Raw genomic sequence first — 21,990 nt, forward strand, 5'->3', positions numbered from 1 at the left:
AATGTCTCGGCGTAATCTTAAAAACAGTATAAAACAATAATTTATTACAAAATACAGTACTTTCATTCTATTACATTTATTTGTGCGTTTTCATTTCATTAAATAAAATTTATCTACACAGCCTTATTCATAAACGTTATTTAAATTTCCAAACACACTTTAAGTCATACTTAAGAGAAATCGTATTAATAAATGCTGTTCAGAGTTAAACATCTTCTTAAACAGTGTCTTAAATTGCTGTTAGTTAAACAGCTTCGGACGCTTATTTAAGGGCTAAAGCTTTGTTGCTTAAGAAGTGGTCAAACAAAATATTATACATACACATATACATATAATCACGTCCATATCTCTTGCGGGGTAGACAAAGCCAACAGTCTTAAAAAGACTGATAAAGCATAATGATAGAATTGAGATTCAAACACAGGTTGCTGGTCTGTCGCCTAAAAGAAGAATCCCAAGTTTATAAGCCTATCTCTTAGTAGCGTTTTACGACATCCATGGGAAAGAGATGGAGTGGTCGAAAAAAAAACCGGAATTAATTAGTACACTGTTCATACGGCTACCAATTTACAACTTACCTAAAAACAAAACGCAACAAAGAAACTTAACTATTTATAAATGTTTGGTAAAAAATTAAGTATTGAAGTCAAAGAAAGTAGCAGTGACATTCATTACTTCTTTCTTTTTGTAAGAACAATACCAGATAAAATAAACCACTAAAGATAAAAACTACCACGATGTTGCCTGGGTAAAAATAAATAAGAGATGCTTAACTGAGACACGACTTAACGATTCACGGTTTTATGAATAACAAAATTTAAGGCACTGCTCTAATCATAATCAACGTCTTAGTTAATCCGTTCTTAACAGACACAGGCTCCGTCAAAGAATCTTAAGAGACATAGGATTTTTTATGAATAAGGCTGAAGTTCTTAATACTAGTAATCTCATAAAAGTCTAAACTAAGAGATTCTCTGTTTAATAACAATAAGTTCGTATTGCTTTAATTACATTCTGATTTATAAAACTAAAATTAAGTAACACTAATTCCAAAATTCCAACAACACTGTAAAAATTCTAGAAAAAATCTACTTTGTACAACTTTTCAATTAAATTCCTTAATGACTAATAATCTCAAAATTTCTAAATTACATAAGCCAAGTTCGTAAATACTAAAGTCATAATTTTACCGAAGGGTAAACAATTTCAGAGGCACTGATATTATCCCTTGTTGACAAAGGTTTTATGTACATGTACACGGGGCCACATAGAAAACTATACCATCAACCAAACGAAGATGGTATCCTTTTCTATGTTGCCCACTAATTAAAAGGCACTTTAAATTAATTCGTAAATTAACAGTCAACAGCACATTAACCGACCCAAATTCAATGCAAATTCGCCTCTTTATATGCGATTGACTGTACTTAAGAAAAAGCTTATTCTAATAATAATTTTACTCGTGGAAGACTTAATAGCAACATTAACAATATTTACACTGTACCCATCTATGTACGTGTCTTTTGCAAAGCGGATGATTAATTTACTACCATTAGTATAATTTTAAAAATAGTCAGTCTCCGTCAAAGAATTTCTACATTCCTCATTTTCTACATATCAAGAATTGTTTCACAAAACGTTTAATTATATTTATGGGCAAAATATTTATAATATGCACATATAGAGGTTATTCTGGGAACATAGAAAATAATGAATGTGATTTGGCACATAATGAACTATAACAAAAACATGACATTTTCAGCACCAAAATACTTAGACAAAAATAAGCTTACACGACCTAACACAACTTACTGGATCAATTGGAGGTACTGGTTTTCTTCATAAAACGAAGACAATGAAGTTTGGAGATCGTTCACAACCATATTATCACCTCCTTGGGGCGGGTGGGTGCTACTGGACACCATTTCTGAGCTCTTCCAATTTTCACAATTCTCCACGTATTCCAACGTCCTCTGGTAAGTTTCCTGACGCATTGTGCTACTCTGATTCTGATTTTTCTTTCTTCCATTCGTAGCTTCTATCTGTGATTGCGAGATGTCCCACACCTGAACATCTGCTTGGTTGTTCTGTCCTCTCAAACTATTCATGCTGCAGTCTGTCTGGTCGCCATTCTTCGCTATTTGGTTACAATTCATAGACATCCGAGTGCCATTAGGTTTTTGGCTACCAGTGGACATGTTTACTGAATTTTGAACGGACTTTTGGACGTTGTGCTTATTGAATTGGTTGCCTGGGTAGTCCCATTGATTGTAAGGCCTCTGGTGGTTGTAATATTGATTATTGTTCATCATAGCTTGGTTGTACTGATGATTGTTCTTCGGAGGCGGTGGGCCCATTACATTAGCAGCATTTACTACTGGGTTGTAAGGTGGAGGTGGTTGAGGGTATTGCATATTCTGATTAAACTGATTTTGCATTTGATTCTGCTGCTCACAATAGTTGTTCATCGTCCCTCTACTCATGTTACCACTATTGTCTACACTCATCCCTGATGACCTAGACATCTGTAAAGGATGTATTTGATTGTTTTGATTGTGGTACTGGACAGACTGCTGATGATAGTTTGTCACCTGGTTGTTATACGCCATGTTCGAGTTTTGAGGCATCTGGTGCATCACTGGCATCTGATTTTGATTATACTGTTGCATAACTGGGTATTGTTGCATTTGCTGCATATTGTGGTTGTGCATGTTAACATTTTGTTGTGGAATTTGATTTTGCTGCATTGGATAAGGAGGAACTGGATTGTAATTTTGGTTTGGGTATTGATTAGGAACGTTATTTCTAATAGGTACTTTTGAATTGCAATTTTGCCGATTATTCATATAATTCGGTGGTGCACCTTGCATTTGTTGATTTTGATTAAAGTTTACGTTCATCATGTTTTGATTCTGACCAACAGGAGAGTTCATAGGCACATTAGGAATGTTTTGAACCATTTGATTGGTTACATTTTGGGCCATTGAATTTTGTAATCCGGGATGCATAGGACTCGGCATACCATGACTCATAGGACTCGCTATATTTTGTGACACAGAACTTGCCATATTAACCATAGGACTTGACATATTTTGAGATAATGGACTGCCGATATTACTGTGCCTAGGGCTCATCACTATTTGATTTGGCGCCATTTGAGGACTCATTAAACTTTGCATACTCTGTGGACTCATAGCACTGTATTGCGGCGACATTACACTCATTACGCTTTGTGGACTCATAACGTTGTAAACACTTGGAGGGCTCATCACGTTATTGGGTAAATTGTGTGGACTCATTATACTCCGAGGAGACATTGCACTATGAGGAAGACTTTGGGGACTCATCATACTGTGTGGTAGACCTTGTGGGCTCATTATTGTTTGATTATTCATAACAATAGTTTTAGAATTCATGGAATTTTGCTTCTGAGATAGTGAATTGACTCTCATCCTATTAGATTGCTCCGTCTGATTTGCCGCCATACTCTGTAATGACTGTAATGGATTCGTTGAAACATTTAATGACTGCAATGGATTTGTTGAAACATTACTTGTAACTGGTTTGTAGTCTTGTTCACATTTTTCAGCATTTTCAGGTATTACTTGTTCTTGTAAAGTTATTTTATCATCAGGAGATTTTGTAGCTAATAAGGAGCCACTATTACCAGACATGCTAACGTCTAATGATCTTAAATCAACTGGAATATCACTTATATTGAGATCACTTCCTATGGCACCTAGATTTTTAAGTAGGGAATCGTCACTGGTTGCTACATCACCGATTTTATCACTGGAATTGTTTGTGTTTTGGATGTCACGTTCTTTGGTAGCGAGGTCATTGTCCTTGTTGGCTGCGTTGGATTCCGGTGCGTTGGTGGAGTCAGTTTTAGCTGGTGCTACCGATTCGGTTCCCAATATTGATTGGTTAAGATATTGCATCATTTCATCTGGTATCACCAGCTTGTTCTCCACCATTTCACCTTCAGCAACCTGCAAATTAACAATAACGTTAATAAGCTTCACTATTTTCGCATATCGATTGGATTCCCTTTTGAAGCTAAATACATCAATATAAAATAATAATAATTAAATTTTTAGGATAACAGTCAGAATACAACGCGCATGTAACTTTTTTTATTTGTTTCGGACGTTTCTAATGATCCGTGGTCACCGAGTAAGTCGGTATTATTTATAAATAGTAATAGTATTCAACTAGAAAGTTTAAAATCAGTAACAGTAAAAATAATTGCAAATGTTAAAAATGAATTGATACATACATACATACATACATAAACTCACGCCTCTTTCCCGGAGGGGTAGGCAGAGACTACCTCTTTCCACTTGCCACGATCCCTGCATACTTCCTTTGCTTCATCCACATTCATAACTCTCTTCATGCAAGCTCGGCGGTTTCGGGCACTTTTGAAATGAATTGATAACCAGGTTATTCGTATATTTTACCTGTTCCAGATTAACTTCTTGGTTGGGATGGTGGACCTGTGCAGTGGTGACAACCACGGTGGAAGTGGAGTTAGAACGGGAGTCCTTGTATGTCACTGTATCATGTTCGTCTTCCGTCTTGAAGGGGAACGAAGGATCAACCTAGAACATGTCATTGCCATTTAGAAACTCCATTATATTGGCATGAAAAATGGCATGAAAAATTGTTTAACTATATAATTAATCGACAAATTTTTCCTTTTTTTCGTTCATATAATCACGTCGATAGCTCTTGCAAAGTAGACAGAGCCGACAGTCTTGTAAGATTAAAATAGTGACAGATTGTTAGCCCATCGGAATACCAAGTTTATAAGCCTATCCCTTAGCCGCCTTTTACAACGTCCATGAGAACAAGAAGGAATGGTTCTTTTTCTATTTTCTTTCCTATTCTTTTTGGGAGTGGTGCCGGGTAACACAAGGCACTTTTATAAATCGTTCAATCAAGATCATGATTCAAGAAAAGTGCACATAAATAATTTCGAAAAATTGTTAGTCTATTTTTTTTATCGATGAAGGGCTTTGGCTTTGCTTTCGACATTGCCTTCATTCATAATGTATGATATTCAAGTACGCTACCTTGTGGGACACCACTATGTTTCTATTTAACAACTTGTATGGTTAATACTAAAGACAAAACCACGGAAAAAGCATCATGTTGGTTTTCAAAAAATGCGAATTAAGATGAGTAGGCGACCTATGAATTACATTCATTCAAATTTTATATTAAAATTGTATTCACCACATCATCAGTTGGGCAAGGATACGCCTGGTAGGCCTGGGTTTGGTCACTAAGGTTGGACTGCTCAGATAATCTCCTCGCTTCCTCTTTAACTTGAACGTTGGGGTCAAGCTCGAGGGCTAACTCCTCAGCCCTGACTTCGGAACAAGTCACCCCTCGTAGGAGAACCGCCTGAAATGAAAATTATATATATATATATATATTGAACTGTCAAGTCGTTCTTGTTAAATAGTTTAGTATCAATCTTAGCTCTCTTTAATTTTTGAATTTTCCCGGTTTTACCCTCCACTGTTAGCCCGCCTCTGATCTCTCTCTCTCTCTCTCCCTTTGTCTAGTTTTCGGCATCTTTAGATTTAAGTCCATTACTCGCATATCATCATCATATTCTAAGGTCATTAAATGTTTAATTTCTTTCCAATATCTAAACTCATTTCTCTTCGACAGGTGCAAAACACCACTAGGTCTAGGAGTATCGCTAGAAGGCTAAGGTTTATAATTACCTGGTTGCCTTGGGATGTTCTAACGGCTTGTACAGCAGCAAGAGCTGACGAAGGCGCTGGAGCATACCCTAAGCAAGATACTTGACTAGATCTAAAACAAAAATATGAAATGTTATACTGTAACAAAAATATAAAATGGTATACTATCCCTTATTTAAACTATGTAATATAAGACTTCAGTGCCGTGTCGTTTCCGGCTCTTTAGAATAGAACCTCCCATTTTTTTAACTTTAGCAAAAAAACTTGGGATTCCTCTTGTAGGCGATGGACTAGCAACCTGTCACTATTTGAATTCCATCATAGAATCATACAGCTGAATGTGGCCAATCAGACATTCATTCATTTATAAATTTAAGAGATTCTCTTTCTTTCTACCAAGGATGCGTGGTAATCGCTTCGCGTAAATATCTGACTTACCCAATCTAAGATTATGAACAAAAGGCCTACTACTCCTCTCCTGAGGTGAGGATGAAAGTGGAATTTATGCCAGGAGGAAAATGATCACTTGGGTAAAAACCTCCAAGAACCTCGCACCTTGACCGGTTAGAATTGGTAATTGTCTATCTTCTTTAAACTTCACTGCAAGATCAGTTACGCATCTTGAATTTACAGCTTACATACCTTCGACTGCTGTCTGGAGACAGCTGGTCATAGACGGCAGTGTGCTGGGTGACTAGTCTCTGTGTCGCGACTCCTGTCGTAGTGGCTACAGCCCCAGATACTACTGATGCTTGACTGCTCTTTCTAGATATGTCCGATGACCTGCAAGATAATATTCAGGTATTTGTAAGAATAAACATTTCTACGCTATGATTTAGGATTTTGGTTATTAATTACTGATCTATTTGCAAAAGCAGCTTCTGGTAAATTTCCAGTTTATGAGAACATTTTAGAAAAATGTTGGTTAACTCGTGTATACTCGTGCGAAAGGGTCAAAAATTATGGTGTTCTCTTTGACTGTCGGCCCTCATGGTACACGCAAGTGGCGGAAGTTAGCAGGAATAAATTCGCTCTAGCAAGATAACTCATAAGACTTAAAATTTTCATTCATTTCATTTCATTCCCAGTCATTAATTACTCTTTCCTTTCCTTTGCTGACTCATGGTATCTCAATCTTTCTGAAGATATACTTAATAAACTTGAGCGCCTTCAAAATTCCTGTATCAGGTTCATATTAGGCTTACGCAAATATGATAAAATCTTCTCTTTCCGTGCAAAACTCAAGTGGCTTCCAATCAGGCTTCGTCGCAACTATCCCATTCTCACACTGTTTTTTTCTGTACTTTTCATTCCTTTTACTCCTCATTATCTCAAAGAGCGCTTCACCTCTTTTCATCAGAATTTCAAACAGTCACATTTCCCGTAGTGTAATTCCCCTAGCCTCAATGCTCCTATCAATATGTTTGCAGCCTACTCTAACTCTAAGTACCCGTTGACATACGCACCTCACAAACAATAGTTACCATTAAAACGAACTTGAAGGAGAACTATCTTCATAACTTTGTCCATAATTATATTCATATCAAGCTATTTTATAAAGGTATATTGACTACGTATTTATTTATTGTGTGTATTATTTTATTTATTGTATGTAGTCTGTGTAAGTTTATATTTATAGTTTATGTATGTAGTTTATTTATTATATACTAATATCTGTTAGGTATGCTGCCCACCCGGTTTTATGTTTTACCTTTCACTACCCAAAGGTTGGCTGGAAGATATTGCTTAGCGGTAAGGCGGTCCGCCTTTGGGCAACATATTCATAATGTATGTTTCTACTACATATGTATTTTTATTGGCAAAAAAGATAATTTGTATTGTATTGTATAAAGGACGAAGACAAATTACCTGGCGCTATACAAACTGCTTCCCGACGAGATTCCGGAGTCCCGCCTTGCGTTTGGGGCTAGAGTCTTCAGCTCAACAGCCACATTGGTATTGCCAACCTCAGTTCTACCTGGCACGCCACCTGGTGGTAGAATAAATAAATAATTTCTTACGTCACAGCGAATTCCTAAGCAAAAGTATTGTTGAAAACTAGTAAGGCAGATGGTTCCCACTCATCTGCTCAAATTGAGATTCATCTATAATTACCTCCTCCTACATCAGCATGTCCCGGGGGCATCAATGCCCTTCCGATGCCCATCTTGTGCCCGAATCTAGGCGTGTGGTGGTGAGCCCGAGGCTCCCCTATAGCGACCATGGCACGAAGCATCAGTGGTAGTTGGCCCACTTCGCCAACCACTTCTTGTTCAACCTGGGAGAGGAAAAACATATAAGTTCTGATTGCCTTTCTAAAAACGAATTGGTGATAGGATTAAAATGGAACGGCTTCAAGAAATTCTGAGATTGGTGTGAGACTGACCAAAGTGCCAATTTAAGTAGATTACGGTAACGGTTTGCATTACAATTTATTTATAAAAAATACATAAAAGGAACTTTTAACTTAATTGATAATAGGTAGATACAGGTCTCCGGAAGGTTCTCTTAGAGGCGATAAAATAAAAGCTGACTAATATATCTTGTTAATAGTTCGAAACGAAATTGCAAGTAAGTAAAATATTTTATGGACACGTGCGGCGCCTAGCGATCCTCCTCGCTATTCGTCCCGACAAACTATTTGAAAAGTAGGTAAGTCAAACCCTACCGACTCATGTCGTAGAGAGTTGGCTAAAGACTGTTATTTCCTAACTACCATTAACAATCTAACACATAAACATAAATGTATACATACATACATACATACAATTACGCCTCTTTCCCGGAGGGGTAGGCAGAGACTACCTCTTTCCACTTGCCACGATCTCTGCACACTTCCTTCGCTTCATCCACATTCATAACTCTTTTCATACAAGCTCTTTATACATAAATGTATAATCATGTCTATATCCCTTGCGGGTTAGACAGAGCCAACAGTCATCAAAAGACTGAAAGGCCACGTCGAGTATTAGAGAGAAAAATACCTCTCCATCAAGTCTGAAATAAGGAGCTCCATTCTCGTCACTGAAGCCACCTAAACCAGCTCCTCCGAAGTCGATGTCGCCGCCGCATTGTGCAGAAAGCTGGAAGGCAATAAATCATTTAATGATCACGTTTTCTTATAGTCATATTATATCGGAAGTATGCAAGAAGTGAAAAGATGTAGCCAGTAACTCCCCTCTAAGAAACGGCCGTGATTTAACTACCATGTAATATTTTCCTCAATATCATCATTAAACCATCCAGCTAAACATAGACAAGAAATTATCAAAAGCGTTGACTATGTCCTGAGTTCCAGAAATATTTTGGTTAATCATAATCATTAATTTATTCCTTGAGTATTAATATTGAATGCTCTTTATTAATACAGTCTCCAGTTTTGATTTTGTCAGATTATTTATTAATAACGTTTCATGTTTCTGTGATTTCATTTGGGGCGTTATTTATTTTACTTCTAATGTAAAAAAAGACTTTGCCTGCAAACTTTTTAAAATAATTTTTTACATATTCTGTAAAACTGGGGTCAAAATTGTATTGTTTTTGGGCATATAAGTCATATAGTTTTTACTACTCTTGTGAATACCTAATGTAGCCTATTCACTAAACTGTAATCTATAACGAATTTTGACTTGTTTCAGCTTGACCAACGGAATGCTTAACTAATAATCACCAGAAACCACATTCTGGTACTTAAAATTAGGCTGAATCTATTCTAAAAAAAACATTTTGTTTAATCATTGGTTGATAAAACTCTAAAACGATTTTGAAATATATTTTTCTGCTTTATTGTAACGCTGCTGCGATAAATTTTGAATTTCTTAAAATCATATTGACAATAAGCATACAATAATTAAGCATATTCTCTTTTGTAAAAAACCTGATGTGCCGGCGTATGTAGACCCAAAGGCAGTGGAGAAGCTGGGCTTTCACTCTTGACTGAAGCAGACGAGGTGTGCCCTCTCACTCCAATGGGAACCCCTCCTTCTTCCGATCGAGGCGAGGATCCTGCTCCACCCCCACCGGATTCAGCGGAATCGTCTCCTCTACTGCATCCTGTTTCAATAAAATAAATGTTTTATCATCATAAATAGGTGAGATGGTTCTTTCTGATTTGGGATTCTCGGTCCACCTGACATACCAACGATAGTGTTATGCTTCTTGAGGCCGCTGGAAATGTGCGACTTGATGAGATTGCCATAAGCAAATTGACCTAGATGTGGTCATAATCAGTGATCGTTTCCTTATCTTTATGGTACTACCTCCAAAGATTTCAAGCTTGAGCTTGATTGGAATCGGAAAACTTTTTAGTACTTTATTAAATAATATCGTACCTTTGTGCTTCTTGCTGGCGTAGAACTCCGCTCCGTGGACCGTCTTGACGTGTTTTCTTAAGGACGAGGGATCAGTATATCTTTTTGTGCATCCTGGCGCTTTGCACACGTAAGGTTTCTGGAATTAAAAGTTAATAGGTCATCCCTGTCATCTAGCTCATTGGTCTTTTTAATTCATTACTTCCCGTCCTAAGCAGATCTTTTTATCAGTGGTAGGACGAACTATAATAAAATTGAGTATGAGGGAATCAACGTCAGATAAGTGGAAAATATAACATATTTAACAGTAAAGGATGATATATAAATAAATATTTTTTTTATTAGTAAAATTTATTTAAAAGCAATTGCAAATTGCAAATATTTTCTGTACATATCCCTGACAATAATAAGTAAGAAATTGACAAAAACCTCATTGCTGTGTGTTCTGTTCTGGTGCTTCGCCCGGTCGCTAGCATTGGAAAAAGCTTTCGCACACCCAGGGTACTCGCATGTGTAGGGTTTCTCTCCGGTGTGACTCCGTAAATGGGTCTTCAGGTTCTCCAATCGGGAGTACGCTTTACAGCAACCTTCAAACTGGAAGTAAAAATTTATATTCATCCAAACTTATAGAAAAGAATATAATAATGTTCACCAAAAAGTCCTGACATGGCATAATTTTGCAAAGACAAAAGTGGAGTAAGAAATCGGAAAATGGAAAATCATGTGGAGTCATGTTCCAATCTGCTCATGATTTTTTCAGGTATTAACACGGAGGTCAGACTGCTGACAATAATTGCCTGATGCACACATTTGGATCGTGGTCTTTCGAGGGCTCCGAGTCTGGCTCAGAGGGAGCACAGATTATAATAATAGAATGACAAAACTGTATTTACTTACAGTACACTTATGAGGTTTCTCCCCAGTATGCCTCCTCATATGCACCACCAGCATGTACTGAGCTTTGAAGGGTTTCTCATCCCTGGAGCAGCCGACCCAGCGGCAGACGAACGCCTTCTTGCTGGCGTGTATGTGGTCTGTGTTGATATGCCTGACCAAATCGTCTTGGGTTGGAAATTCCAGCTTACAATCCACCTGAAAAGTATTACAATATATCAATAAGTAATACTATCTTTTATCATCTTTATCCACAAACTTTCATGACCTATCTGTTTATCTATTTATCATCACACAACTGACAATGCAGTCAGAAATTTAATTATCAGTTCTTAGTTAGTGTTCTAAGCTACAGACACTATGTTCGTATAGATTTACTCTTCAAAATTCAACGGGATGAAACAAGCAGGAACACAGGTTGTTAAGTCAATCACTAAAATATTACAAATTTTCTTTACCACCTACCCAATGACAATTAGTTTCAATAAAATCCCCTGGTTCATCCTTCGAGTCCAGCCCATCATGGACCGTGCTCTCAGCGGCAGCAGACAGAGGTTTGTTACTGTATATCTCCCTGTTCATAACACTTGGCGGAGATTTTCTCTGGATGTTAGAGCTGTCTGCTTCCATGACGCTGGTGACTTCGGGCTGCTGTTGTGGCTGCTGGAGGTGCTGAGGGGGGGTGCCATCGAGGGTCAGTCCTGACCGGATGTCCACGGGACCCATCAAGAGTTGCGTCGGAGATGATATGTGAGATCTGGAAATATCATAGTACAAATTATGTAATTAGGGAAGTATTGCATTGTTATTATTTGGACTAGACAGCGGTCTTGTAAAAATTTACCAACAGTCACTGAAATCGTATATAATCTGAACGAATTCTGATTTCTGTGCAAACCACATTTTTTCCTATGAGTGAGTGTGAAGGGCAGCCCTTCTGTTAAGATAGTCTACATAAATTATGATGATAAACAAACACGCTCAAGAACATAACTACTTATACAACAGGTAGTCAAAGAACCTACATACCTATGAATGCCGGCGACCAGATGCGCATGCGCGGCATGTTGCGCCGCCGCAGCCGCCGCTTGCTGGTGCGCAGGGTCCAGCAGCATCCCTCCCGCCAGCACCCCGCTCCCCCCGACCACTCCCCCACGCGCTAGGAGCTGCTGCGCGAGCGACGCGTGGGAAAGAGATAGAGCTGGTGATATTGCCCCTGGAATTGAAAAATATACATTTAGAAACCAAAATATTTTAGTTGTTAGATTTCTTCCTTGAGGTTTGGGCAACTTTGTTATCATCTGTGAAGTCTATTGTTAATGACGCAATTAGGTAGAAGTATATTTTTGAGGAGATGATATGGGAAAAGTTACCAGCACTAAGGTGACCATAGCTCCCCGTGGAGGCAGCCGAAGGCGCTCTGACAGCCAAACTGGCAGGCGAAGCTCTGATGACGGCGGCCAAGTCCAAAGACTCAGCGGAGTATGGACTCCATGACACCGCTCGCTTGCGGTTAGCCGATGCTCCTAGAGCACCTCCAGATAGTCTTAATCTGGTCGGGGAGGCGATTCTTGAACCTGAAAAATATTATGTTTTCATAATGCATCGTATCAAATGAACGAAATCTTCAGGCCCTTCTCAGACAGCCAAATTTTTCTATTAAGTATGTGTTTCTTTTTGAAATATTTAATTTTTCGATAAATAAAGGCTTCACTATTATTATTGTTCTCAGTGAAGTTACCTTCTAAACTAAGTTGGAAGTCTTGACTGGCGAGGGTGCTGCCCGCGTGCAATTCTGGATGAAGACTGCGTGCAGCACTTAGGTATTCTAGACCTGAAACGAACAGAAATTAAATTTCAATCATAAGAACATATAGATCATGTACCAAATTTTTTTTTTGCCAATAATCACGCACGATACTTGAGTCTTGTTGGTAAATTATATATCGTTCTTTACCGGCTTGGTAGCCAAAGATCTTAAAAGAACAAAAATGTTACGTTTTTTTTTATTACTTTTGTTACTTCTTAACTCTTCAGTTGTAATTTAGATGTTTTAAACGGTCTTTATATGAATATTTATTTTAATACGCAGTTTTATTGAAAATTTACCTTATTGTTTAATATTTGTGCGTAAGCCTATATTATATATCAGATCTTTTTCCAAATATGTTTGATCAAATAGTAGACTGAATCAATCATATTAACAAAAACTCGCACAATTCAGATGAAATAATTTTACAGAAATAACTTAAGAACCTTATTAATAAATTACAGCTTTATTACATGTAATACTGCACAACATTGTACAATTTCGCGTGCAATATCAATATTCCAGTTTGGTCTATTGCAAATTGAGATGTCAACAAAACCAGTTTGAATACAAACTGCCTACTTAACGCAGAGCGGCGATAAATAATCGCCATGTATGTGTTTTATGGTCTATTTCTCGAAAACATATTATCAGCGACTTAATTTGGACTGTCCTAATATGTCCGAGATAATTGGACACCCGTCGTGTAAACGTTACGATTTTATTTATAGAGATTTTAATCTATTCATGCTTTGAAAAATATTGCGAATTTGGCATAAAAATTGTACACAGTTATTTATACTTGTCGAATGGTACACAGGACAGTTTAAGATCACACTTCTGAAAACTGGATACTATATGCTCGAACTTATGGAACTGATGCTTTTGGTAGAGTTAGTGAGTTCTACCAGTCACCTGCATTAAGTTAAACACAATGAGGACGCTCTGGTGAGAGCTCGTCTAAAACCGACAGTATACCGATAGAACATGGTAAGAGGAAAGATGTAGTCTCTGCCTACCCCTCCCGAGAAGTGACATTTTTATAGGTATGCAATAAAACTAGGTATGCTTAAATCCGGTTCGAATTTTAATGTATAAAGAACATATAACCATTTTAAGACAACCTTTATTTTTGGATGACTGAACAGTATCACAAATTATTTGAGACTTACCTAATAAAATTTATCAATGAATTAAATAACGTACCAACTAATCTAGATGTAGAAGCACCACATTATTAATACAATATAATTATCCAATTATAAAAATATATTTACAAAAAAAGTTAAGTGTGCCGTGTGGTTCCCGGCACCAATACAAAAAAGAATAGGACCACTCCATCTCTTCCCTATAGATGTCGTACAAGGCGACTAAGGGATAGGCTTACAAACTTGGGATTCTCTTTTTAGACGATGGGCTAGCAACCTCTTACTATTTGAATTTTAATTCTATTATTAAACCAAATAGCTGAACGTGGCCTATCAGTCTTTTCAAGACTATTGGCTCTGCCTACCCCACAAGGGATATAGACGTGACCATAGGTATGTATGTATGTAATAAAGTAAAGAAGCCGCACTAACAGTATCCACTAACTGCCCAATGATTAAATCTTAAACATTGATGGCTTGTAATTGCACATAATTAATCGATTCAATCAGGTCATCTTTTACCGCGAGGGTCCGAGCAATTTCTTAAATCATATACGATACGTTCGAAAACAAACACTCAGGGCGCAGACCCAAAAGAGAAAAAAACACTAGTGATTTGTCGATCACGGTTCTCTGCCGGTGTTCCGATCAAAGCGCTCATTTTAGCCCAAAATAATAGGTCCAGCTCAAAGGCGTGAGCGACCACCAATTTGCCGAATAACCAGCAAAATAAGACGAGAGAACGTTTCTCGAAAACCACACGAAAATAACGCATGTGGTCTCCTTTTGACGCGCCGCGGTGCGGTGGATCCCGAATTTTTATGTCTTCATCCATTGTGAGAAGCGATGTCGTCTGTCGTTGATAAAAAATATCATCGATCGAACGAAATAACTCGATTTCGAATTCCATTAGTGTGATGGTCACCCTAACGACATTGGTATAACCGCGCGCAAAAAGGTTATTCGAAAACTGTCCTTAATACTTTTTTAGATCGTTGAATATCGGTCGAGTTGGTTTTTGCTCGTTAGACGTACCGACTTTGAATTGATGTATTAATTCTTATCTGAGGCGATTGGGCGTAAAATTAGTATTTCGGCGTCTAGTGGTTCCGTGGTCACTTTAAGCGTTGAAATATGAATGTCAATGGTTGCGAGGGCGGCGTCTTTAGACGACTGTGACTTTGTTACCACGTATACTAATGAGCGTTAGTAAATTATGAGTTTCGGTTGTTATTCGAATGTGCGGCGAGATGAAGGCGTTACATGTGAATTTGTAATGGCGCTTGGTATTTTACTGCTATTAAATATTCAAGTTGGTATTAGATATAATATTTAAGTCTTGTCTCACGATTGTGGTTTTTAGGTCTATGGTTAACTTCCTTGGTTTTTATTTACCAACAAATTTATACATTAATATCGTTTTTTAATAATCAAACTATGCTTAATTAATTAGTCTGACTTAAAACTATGTCTGTTGTGAAGTTCATCAGCGTCATAATTTTCGAAACTGCAAGTTCAAATTTTAACTTTACTGATTTACAGACTAAAATTGATTTTTATTTAAAATGCTTTAATATATAAAATAGAGATCAAATTAGTGTGAAAATCGCCATAAAGAATTGCAAAATAGAATACTCAAAATACAACAAAACCACACTAACAATAAAAAACAAATTATTCTTTCGAATTCGAGCACCATGAGTGTTACAATGTCTGAAACCAACTTATTAAACCATCAAATGTCATAAAACGATTAGTAAAAACATTGAGGCTGCAAAAAAGCGTCTGATTCTTGGGCTACTAACGAGGTTTTTATGCTCTAATCAAAGGTTCGGAGTGATAGCAGGTAGTCTAACAGACATGTAACGAAGGGCGTCACAAAAAATAGATCACCGACTCCATAATTATAATAACCGAACTGTTATAATAGCGTGATGTTTTATTCATAAACCTTTGAATTCACCGACTTTTAGATTATGTGGTTTATATTTTATAAGTTTGTTAATATTTAGGCAATACAATATAATGTTTTGTTCGGCCATCAGATGTGTTTGTGCTTATTTTGCCTATTGAAATTAGCGCCTACAGTTATTTCATTATTATTAACGCTTATGCGAAACGAGTACGAAACTTTCAAAGGCAGAGCAGTGATAGATCTTCGAAACAACGCATGGTGAAAGATGAACATACATACATATAATCACGTCTTTATCCCTTACGGGTAAGACAGAGCCAAGTCTCGTAAAGAATGAAAGGCCTCGTTAAGCTGTATGACTGAATGATGGAATTATATAATAGATCATGTGATGTGAAAATCAAAGAGACCGACTACTTTGTAATATGTACGGAAATTTAATTAAATTCCTTAACCTTTGTATTCCTAATAACACGCAAATGGAGTTGCGGGCAACAGCTAGTCTAGAATACAGCAAAACAGATATATCTCCATTATACTTTTCTCTTCCAACGGCCTATTTTCATAACGATTTTCTGCCATAATAAGAAGCGATACATTAAAATAGATTAACTAACATCAGAAAGATGTAAATTAAAAAGTTAACAACATAATTTTATAACACAGAATACGTTGCCTTCTTTTTCACTCTTATGCATATACCTGATGGCCATCTCTCTCCAACGTCGTTTTCGAAGTATTTTGCCGGGCCATGATTTATTCATACAATTTTTGTTTGATTTTTGGATGGGATTCCTTGGAAGTGGTTTAAGGACTGTGGTTAAAGGCGCTGCCGGTTATTAAATGTGTGATTAATTCCTTCAAATTGGGTATGAAATTTGGTGGTTCAATCAATCAAGGCATCCTAAACGAATATTATGTCCGTTGGAACCATTTGTTAAGTCAAATGTCTTTTTTCGGTTATATCAAGATATCTACAGTAGCGATTGCGAAATTAATCTCTTTTTCATCAAGTATTTCTGATAACAATGTTAGCAGCGTGTGAATGACAGTGTGTGAGTGAGAAGGTTGGAGTATATGGTGACAAGGTCTAGTAAGAGCATGTATGCCGTGGGGCCTACAAATCTTCATTTTAAGAATTTGCGGGTTAGACAGAGCTAACAGTATAGTGCCATTCAAATAGAATGATATTTATATACATATTATTTAAAAAAAATCTTGCCGCTATATTAGTTTTCCTTGCGGTTTTGTGAAAGCATTTTATTATTCTTCTTTAAAAAAAATTTTTAAAGTACTTTTTTGATAGGTATATAATACTGGTAGGTACTATCAGCACTATCTACTAATAAAATTTACTGAGAGTTACTTCTTAATTAAGTGATAATTGAACATTCCAGAATATTTAAATGTAATTTATATCTTCACTAATTAAGACCCACTCAAAATAGGGGAAGCATCAAATCCAATATAAGATGAACTCTTACAGTTCATGATAATTTTGGAAACAGGAGTCAATTATTCCTGGTCGTTAAGTAGGAAAAAATGGGATGGTATAGCAGAAAGAGATAGCATCAGCAATCATAGACGAAAACACAGACATAGATTTATCTAGATGCCGCGAGATTTTATAAGTACTTTGTCTGCTTCATCGCCCAGTAAAATTTTCTGAACTATTTTATTTACCATCTCTTGTGATTTTGCATTAAACGAAATATTAAAATGTATATTTACAATACATACATAAAATTACGCCTCTAACCTGTTTCAGAGATTTTTATTAAGTGTAATGTAGTAATAATCTGTACCAAAAACTTAAATCTACCTAAAAGGTAAGCGAAATAAGGAAGAAAGAAAAAGAAGGATCTTATACCTTGTTAGACTTTTAGGTTGGGCTTTGCTTCTATAGAATTTTCATTAATAAAGTAGCTTTTGTTATTTCTAAACGTTAAGCCCAGCAAAATTTCATCAAAATTGGTGTAGAGTTTATTAATTACTAACAAAACAAAAAAGGCGGGTCTAACCATTCTACGTCTATGTGTGTGGAAGGAAATTTGAAACCGTAAGCTCTGCTTTTCCGGTCACATGTTCATATGATAATTACTTGTTAAGGGTATTTATTTTAATTGGTTTAAGAATAGATTGTTGGTTCCGTTCACATATTTTAAGTTGAAGATGTTTAATTGCCTTTATTGACTGTTGTCGTGATTTATGATGACAAAAATCCTTGAGTTGTTTATACTCGTAAGTATTTTAAAGTATGAGATATTACTATCAACTTTAAAAATTTTCTTTTTGTTTGTATCAAGTTAACTCAAAAAGTATTGGAACTATTTTGATGATTGTATAAATTAGTAGATTAGATCTCAATAAGTTACAAAAAATTTTGTTTCAGCAAATTCACAAAGCAGTATAAGTTTAGTGAGTGGTAAGTTTCGTATTTCGACCACCTTTTGGTAGAATTTACTGGTATTCATTTCAGCTATCTTATATTTTAAAACTTCGGTTTTTTTACAGTCAGAAAAGATTTCGAATAAAACAGTTCAGAAATGTGGCAAATGTCTATTTAATGATAAAAATAATTGTCTTTCTCGACAAAATATCTAAATTCACAAAATCAGACTAATCATAGAAAGCAGAATGTTTAAAGGGAACATAAATCAAGCCGGTTCCGCTCGTTTCCAAGAAACTTAATTAACAACTTAGCACATGTTTTTGCATCTGTGGTGTCCGCATATTTTGCCCGAATATACCCAAAACTGAACACGCTGAACACGAGGGACGAATTCTTTGCAAAAAAGCTAATATTTAATGTTTAAATCATTGTGGTTTGCAAATATTCTGAGTTAACGTGACATCTTTCTGTGTGTTTACCATTTCATGCCCCTAAGGCCCGCTTCCGATGACGTTGAAAAGTAAAAAAAAAACATAAAAAATGACGTATGGTTTTGACACATTGACGCCGCCTTCGATTTTAGTGGTGAAAAATTTTAATGAATCACTTTTGGAGTTTTTATCCTTAAGTCTCCTTCTCAGATGAATTCCATAGAAAAAAAATGTAGAGGTTTATTCAATGCATCGCTGAAACTACACCCTTAAAGAGGTTCTTATCCAATTAACCAAAATATCTTCCTTGACCCGAGACGAATCTTCAAATGAATAACACAACGGCTTAATCGGGGAAACAAAATCAATTTCCAACGCACAATTTCGTTTCCTAATCAAATTAAACACATATAGTGGTATAAAAAGGCTAAAGATAGTTATATCAAGCGCTAGGCAATTTACTCTATCGTGAAGATGTAAAAAACTTGAATCGAAGTTTTCTGGGAACAATTATGGACGTGTGGTGTGGGTGTTACCGATTGGTTTAAAGCAGGAGCGGAAGCGACTGTAGGATTCAATATTATTTTTGGGTTTGTAGGGTTCTGTACATTAAAGATTAAGGTGGTCCCCATACCCTAAAAGTGTTTCTTATGTATTATATTCGAACAATACTAATGACGGTAACATGAGACTTAATTTTTTATAGAATATTTACTTGTTTATTAATAACCCTTTATAATAAATAATTTAATAACAATAAAGAAACTAATAAGGGCAAAAGACCACGGAGAAGGAATCCCAAGGGGTGGTCGGACCAGGTAGCCGACGAACTCCAAATGCCGATGTCTCGAGCTTTCCATCATGCAAAAGACCGCAGATAGAGAAGCATGCTACAGCGCTTCTGTCTGAGTCACGATCCTCACTAGTGAGGGAACGACTTGAGGAGGAGCAATTATTGAAGTAATTAGTAATTTTTTATGCAATTTTTGGCTGCTTTTAAAAAACGTTATTGATTGATTTCTACACATGTAATTATTGATTTAATCGACATTAAAAACAGAAATCTTAAAATTGATATTCATCATTGATCATTTTTTTCTATAGAGCTTTGCAATTTCGAATATAAATAATTTTATTCAATTAAACATACGTTATTTCTTGTCCCGTCCCATTGGTCTTGGTAACATCCTTACCTTCCAAGGGAGCCGTCGAATGTGCAAAAACTGTAATTGATATGCTCAATGAAAATCTTATCATTCTATTTCATCACTTTTAAATATTGAAACGCTATCTCCTCTGACTTGTACCACACAAACGAAGCCTACGAACGAAACCCGTTCCCGATGTCTCAATCTCGGAGACCGGATCAATCAGCGGCCGGAGTTTTTTCACGGAGTGTGATTGGACAGGTTTCTCCTTCCTACAATTTGTAGATGGATAGTTTACTAATTTATGTCATTAAAGCTATACTTATACTCTCTTAAGCTAGCTTATAGCAGCTTGCTCCGCGTTAAACTTTAAATTGTCCCGTATTTCATCCGTGGAAATTTCCAAAAAGTAACGTGTTTTACCTCAGATCTTTGGTAATATTCATACAACATTTCGTCGAAATCGGAGTAAAGATTTAGTCGTGAAAGCGCAACAAGTAGACAAAAATTTGCAGCAAGGAAGAATGGTATAGATACTTGATACTCGTAATGAAAAAAAAAAACAGATGAGCGGACTTAAGACAAATTATATTGAAACGATCAAATTTAGCCGATCTTCACGAGAATTTTACCTCTTAATAAAAAATCTCAGGATAATCATGAAAATAATTTGTATTATCTTTGTTAAAAAATACATTAGCTTCATAAACATTATGAGCAATCAAATGTAAAGACGTCAGTTACTACTCACTCACTAAATAACTTGTAGTTATCAATTCAAATTACAACACAGTTATAATTCAATAAGTATAAGATCAAACAAAGCAACGAAAATACGTTATAAAATAAATTCGTCCATTAGTATCGACATACAAAAGGCTCGAACTGAGAAATTATCGCCATTAGTAGACCTCTAAGATGATATTTCACAGTAATATAGAATGGGCTCGACTCAGCAGGCCTTTGGTGCTGTATTAATATCGTCAATCATGGACATGTTACTTAGAATCAGTACAGATTGGCCGAGTGGATAGGAGAGTTAATTGACCATTGACTTTGATTATAAAGCTTGACCAGATATAAAATATACTTCAAAAATTAACAAATAAGCTGGCAATAAGAACCCGAAAAATAAGTACAATCCAACCCTATTAAATAGTCAGTCATGTTTATGACTCCTTTTACTTCTAAACATCTTACAAAACAAGTCGGTTTCTTGCCCTCATTAACAGGTGCTATATTTCTGACACTTTAGCAACCCTTAACTGTTCTTCTTCTCCCATCTGGCGTTCCATTAGACAGGAGCATTAGATAATGGTTGTCAGGTTTTCAGTTGCCGAATGTGTAAGTTTCTCACAGTAAGAGAATATTCGTGGCAGTGAAGACAAAATACATATTTACAATATATACACTACAGTATATTCATATAAAACCACGAAAAAGACATATTTTATTCCATTTTGCTTACAAGAGGCAGAAGAAGAACAATTTAATATCACATCTTTGCCTACACTAATCAGGCGTTTACAAATAGTTAAGTATATATTATTTTTATCAGTACTCGGACGATCGTTAAGACTTTTTGTGCCCACAACTCGTCCATTGTGAGAATTATCCTATAAAGCGGTACGAATAAAGGTAAATGATAAATTAGGTTTTAGTTTTACATTTATTTAACGCCCTTTATTATTGTAACCTGTTGAACAGGCCATATTAGATATTAATTTTTTGAAATCATGTTGAAAGGATTGAAAAGTGATTTTAAATTGATTGATTCGTATTAGTTTGAATAAACTTATCTGAAAACGGGAGTTGCTTTGGGTAAAAATCTAACTGACTTATCTCATCCATTTCCAACCTCCGGAGGATGCATACGCCAGGGGATCATGAAGTTGAAACAACTTCTAAAAAATTTCGCCTAATAGGGAATTAATTTGGGCTGTAGGTATGTGTACTTTTTACAAATCAATTATTTGTACCAGGATTAAGTGACAATTTGTTGGTTTGAAGGTATGCACTCGCTTTTTTAAATAATCCTTTCAACTATGCTTTGTTTGGCTGATATAAGAACTACGACAACTACAACAGTGCATCCTAACATGTTCATAAACAAGATGGCAATAATTGGCTGAAAATCGAGCAACATACAAAGAACACAAAAAATCCTTATTTTCAGTGTCATAAATAAAACTTTCTTTAAATCACTCGAGTGTAAGACCGGG

The 21,990-nt window shown here is 36.2% G+C and overlaps 1 protein-coding gene across 1 annotated transcript in view; it reads right to left on the bottom strand.

The window, feature by feature from the left end:
• Positions 1–21,990, bottom strand: part of LOC106138050 (transcriptional activator cubitus interruptus) — a 97,472-nt gene continuing 75,482 nt past the window's right edge. Inside the window, exons 5-20 of the mRNA XM_013339064.2 lie at positions 12,666–12,758; positions 12,298–12,501; positions 11,954–12,140; positions 11,390–11,681; positions 10,928–11,122; positions 10,460–10,624; positions 10,052–10,169; positions 9,598–9,773; positions 8,705–8,803; positions 7,836–7,998; positions 7,590–7,710; positions 6,363–6,503; positions 5,742–5,832; positions 5,242–5,412; positions 4,464–4,604; positions 1–3,992 (exon numbers count right to left, since the gene is read on the bottom strand). Coding sequence (XP_013194518.2) covers positions 1,809–3,992; positions 4,464–4,604; positions 5,242–5,412; positions 5,742–5,832; positions 6,363–6,503; positions 7,590–7,710; positions 7,836–7,998; positions 8,705–8,803; positions 9,598–9,773; positions 10,052–10,169; positions 10,460–10,624; positions 10,928–11,122; positions 11,390–11,681; positions 11,954–12,140; positions 12,298–12,501; positions 12,666–12,758 — 4,541 coding nt within the window. The 3' untranslated portion in view covers positions 1–1,808. The remainder of the gene's footprint in view (positions 3,993–4,463; positions 4,605–5,241; positions 5,413–5,741; positions 5,833–6,362; positions 6,504–7,589; positions 7,711–7,835; positions 7,999–8,704; positions 8,804–9,597; positions 9,774–10,051; positions 10,170–10,459; positions 10,625–10,927; positions 11,123–11,389; positions 11,682–11,953; positions 12,141–12,297; positions 12,502–12,665; positions 12,759–21,990) is intronic.

The sequence above is a fragment of the Amyelois transitella genome, chromosome 25 (genome assembly GCF_032362555.1).
Source record: "Amyelois transitella isolate CPQ chromosome 25, ilAmyTran1.1, whole genome shotgun sequence".
Taxonomy (NCBI): domain Eukaryota; kingdom Metazoa; phylum Arthropoda; class Insecta; order Lepidoptera; family Pyralidae; genus Amyelois; species Amyelois transitella.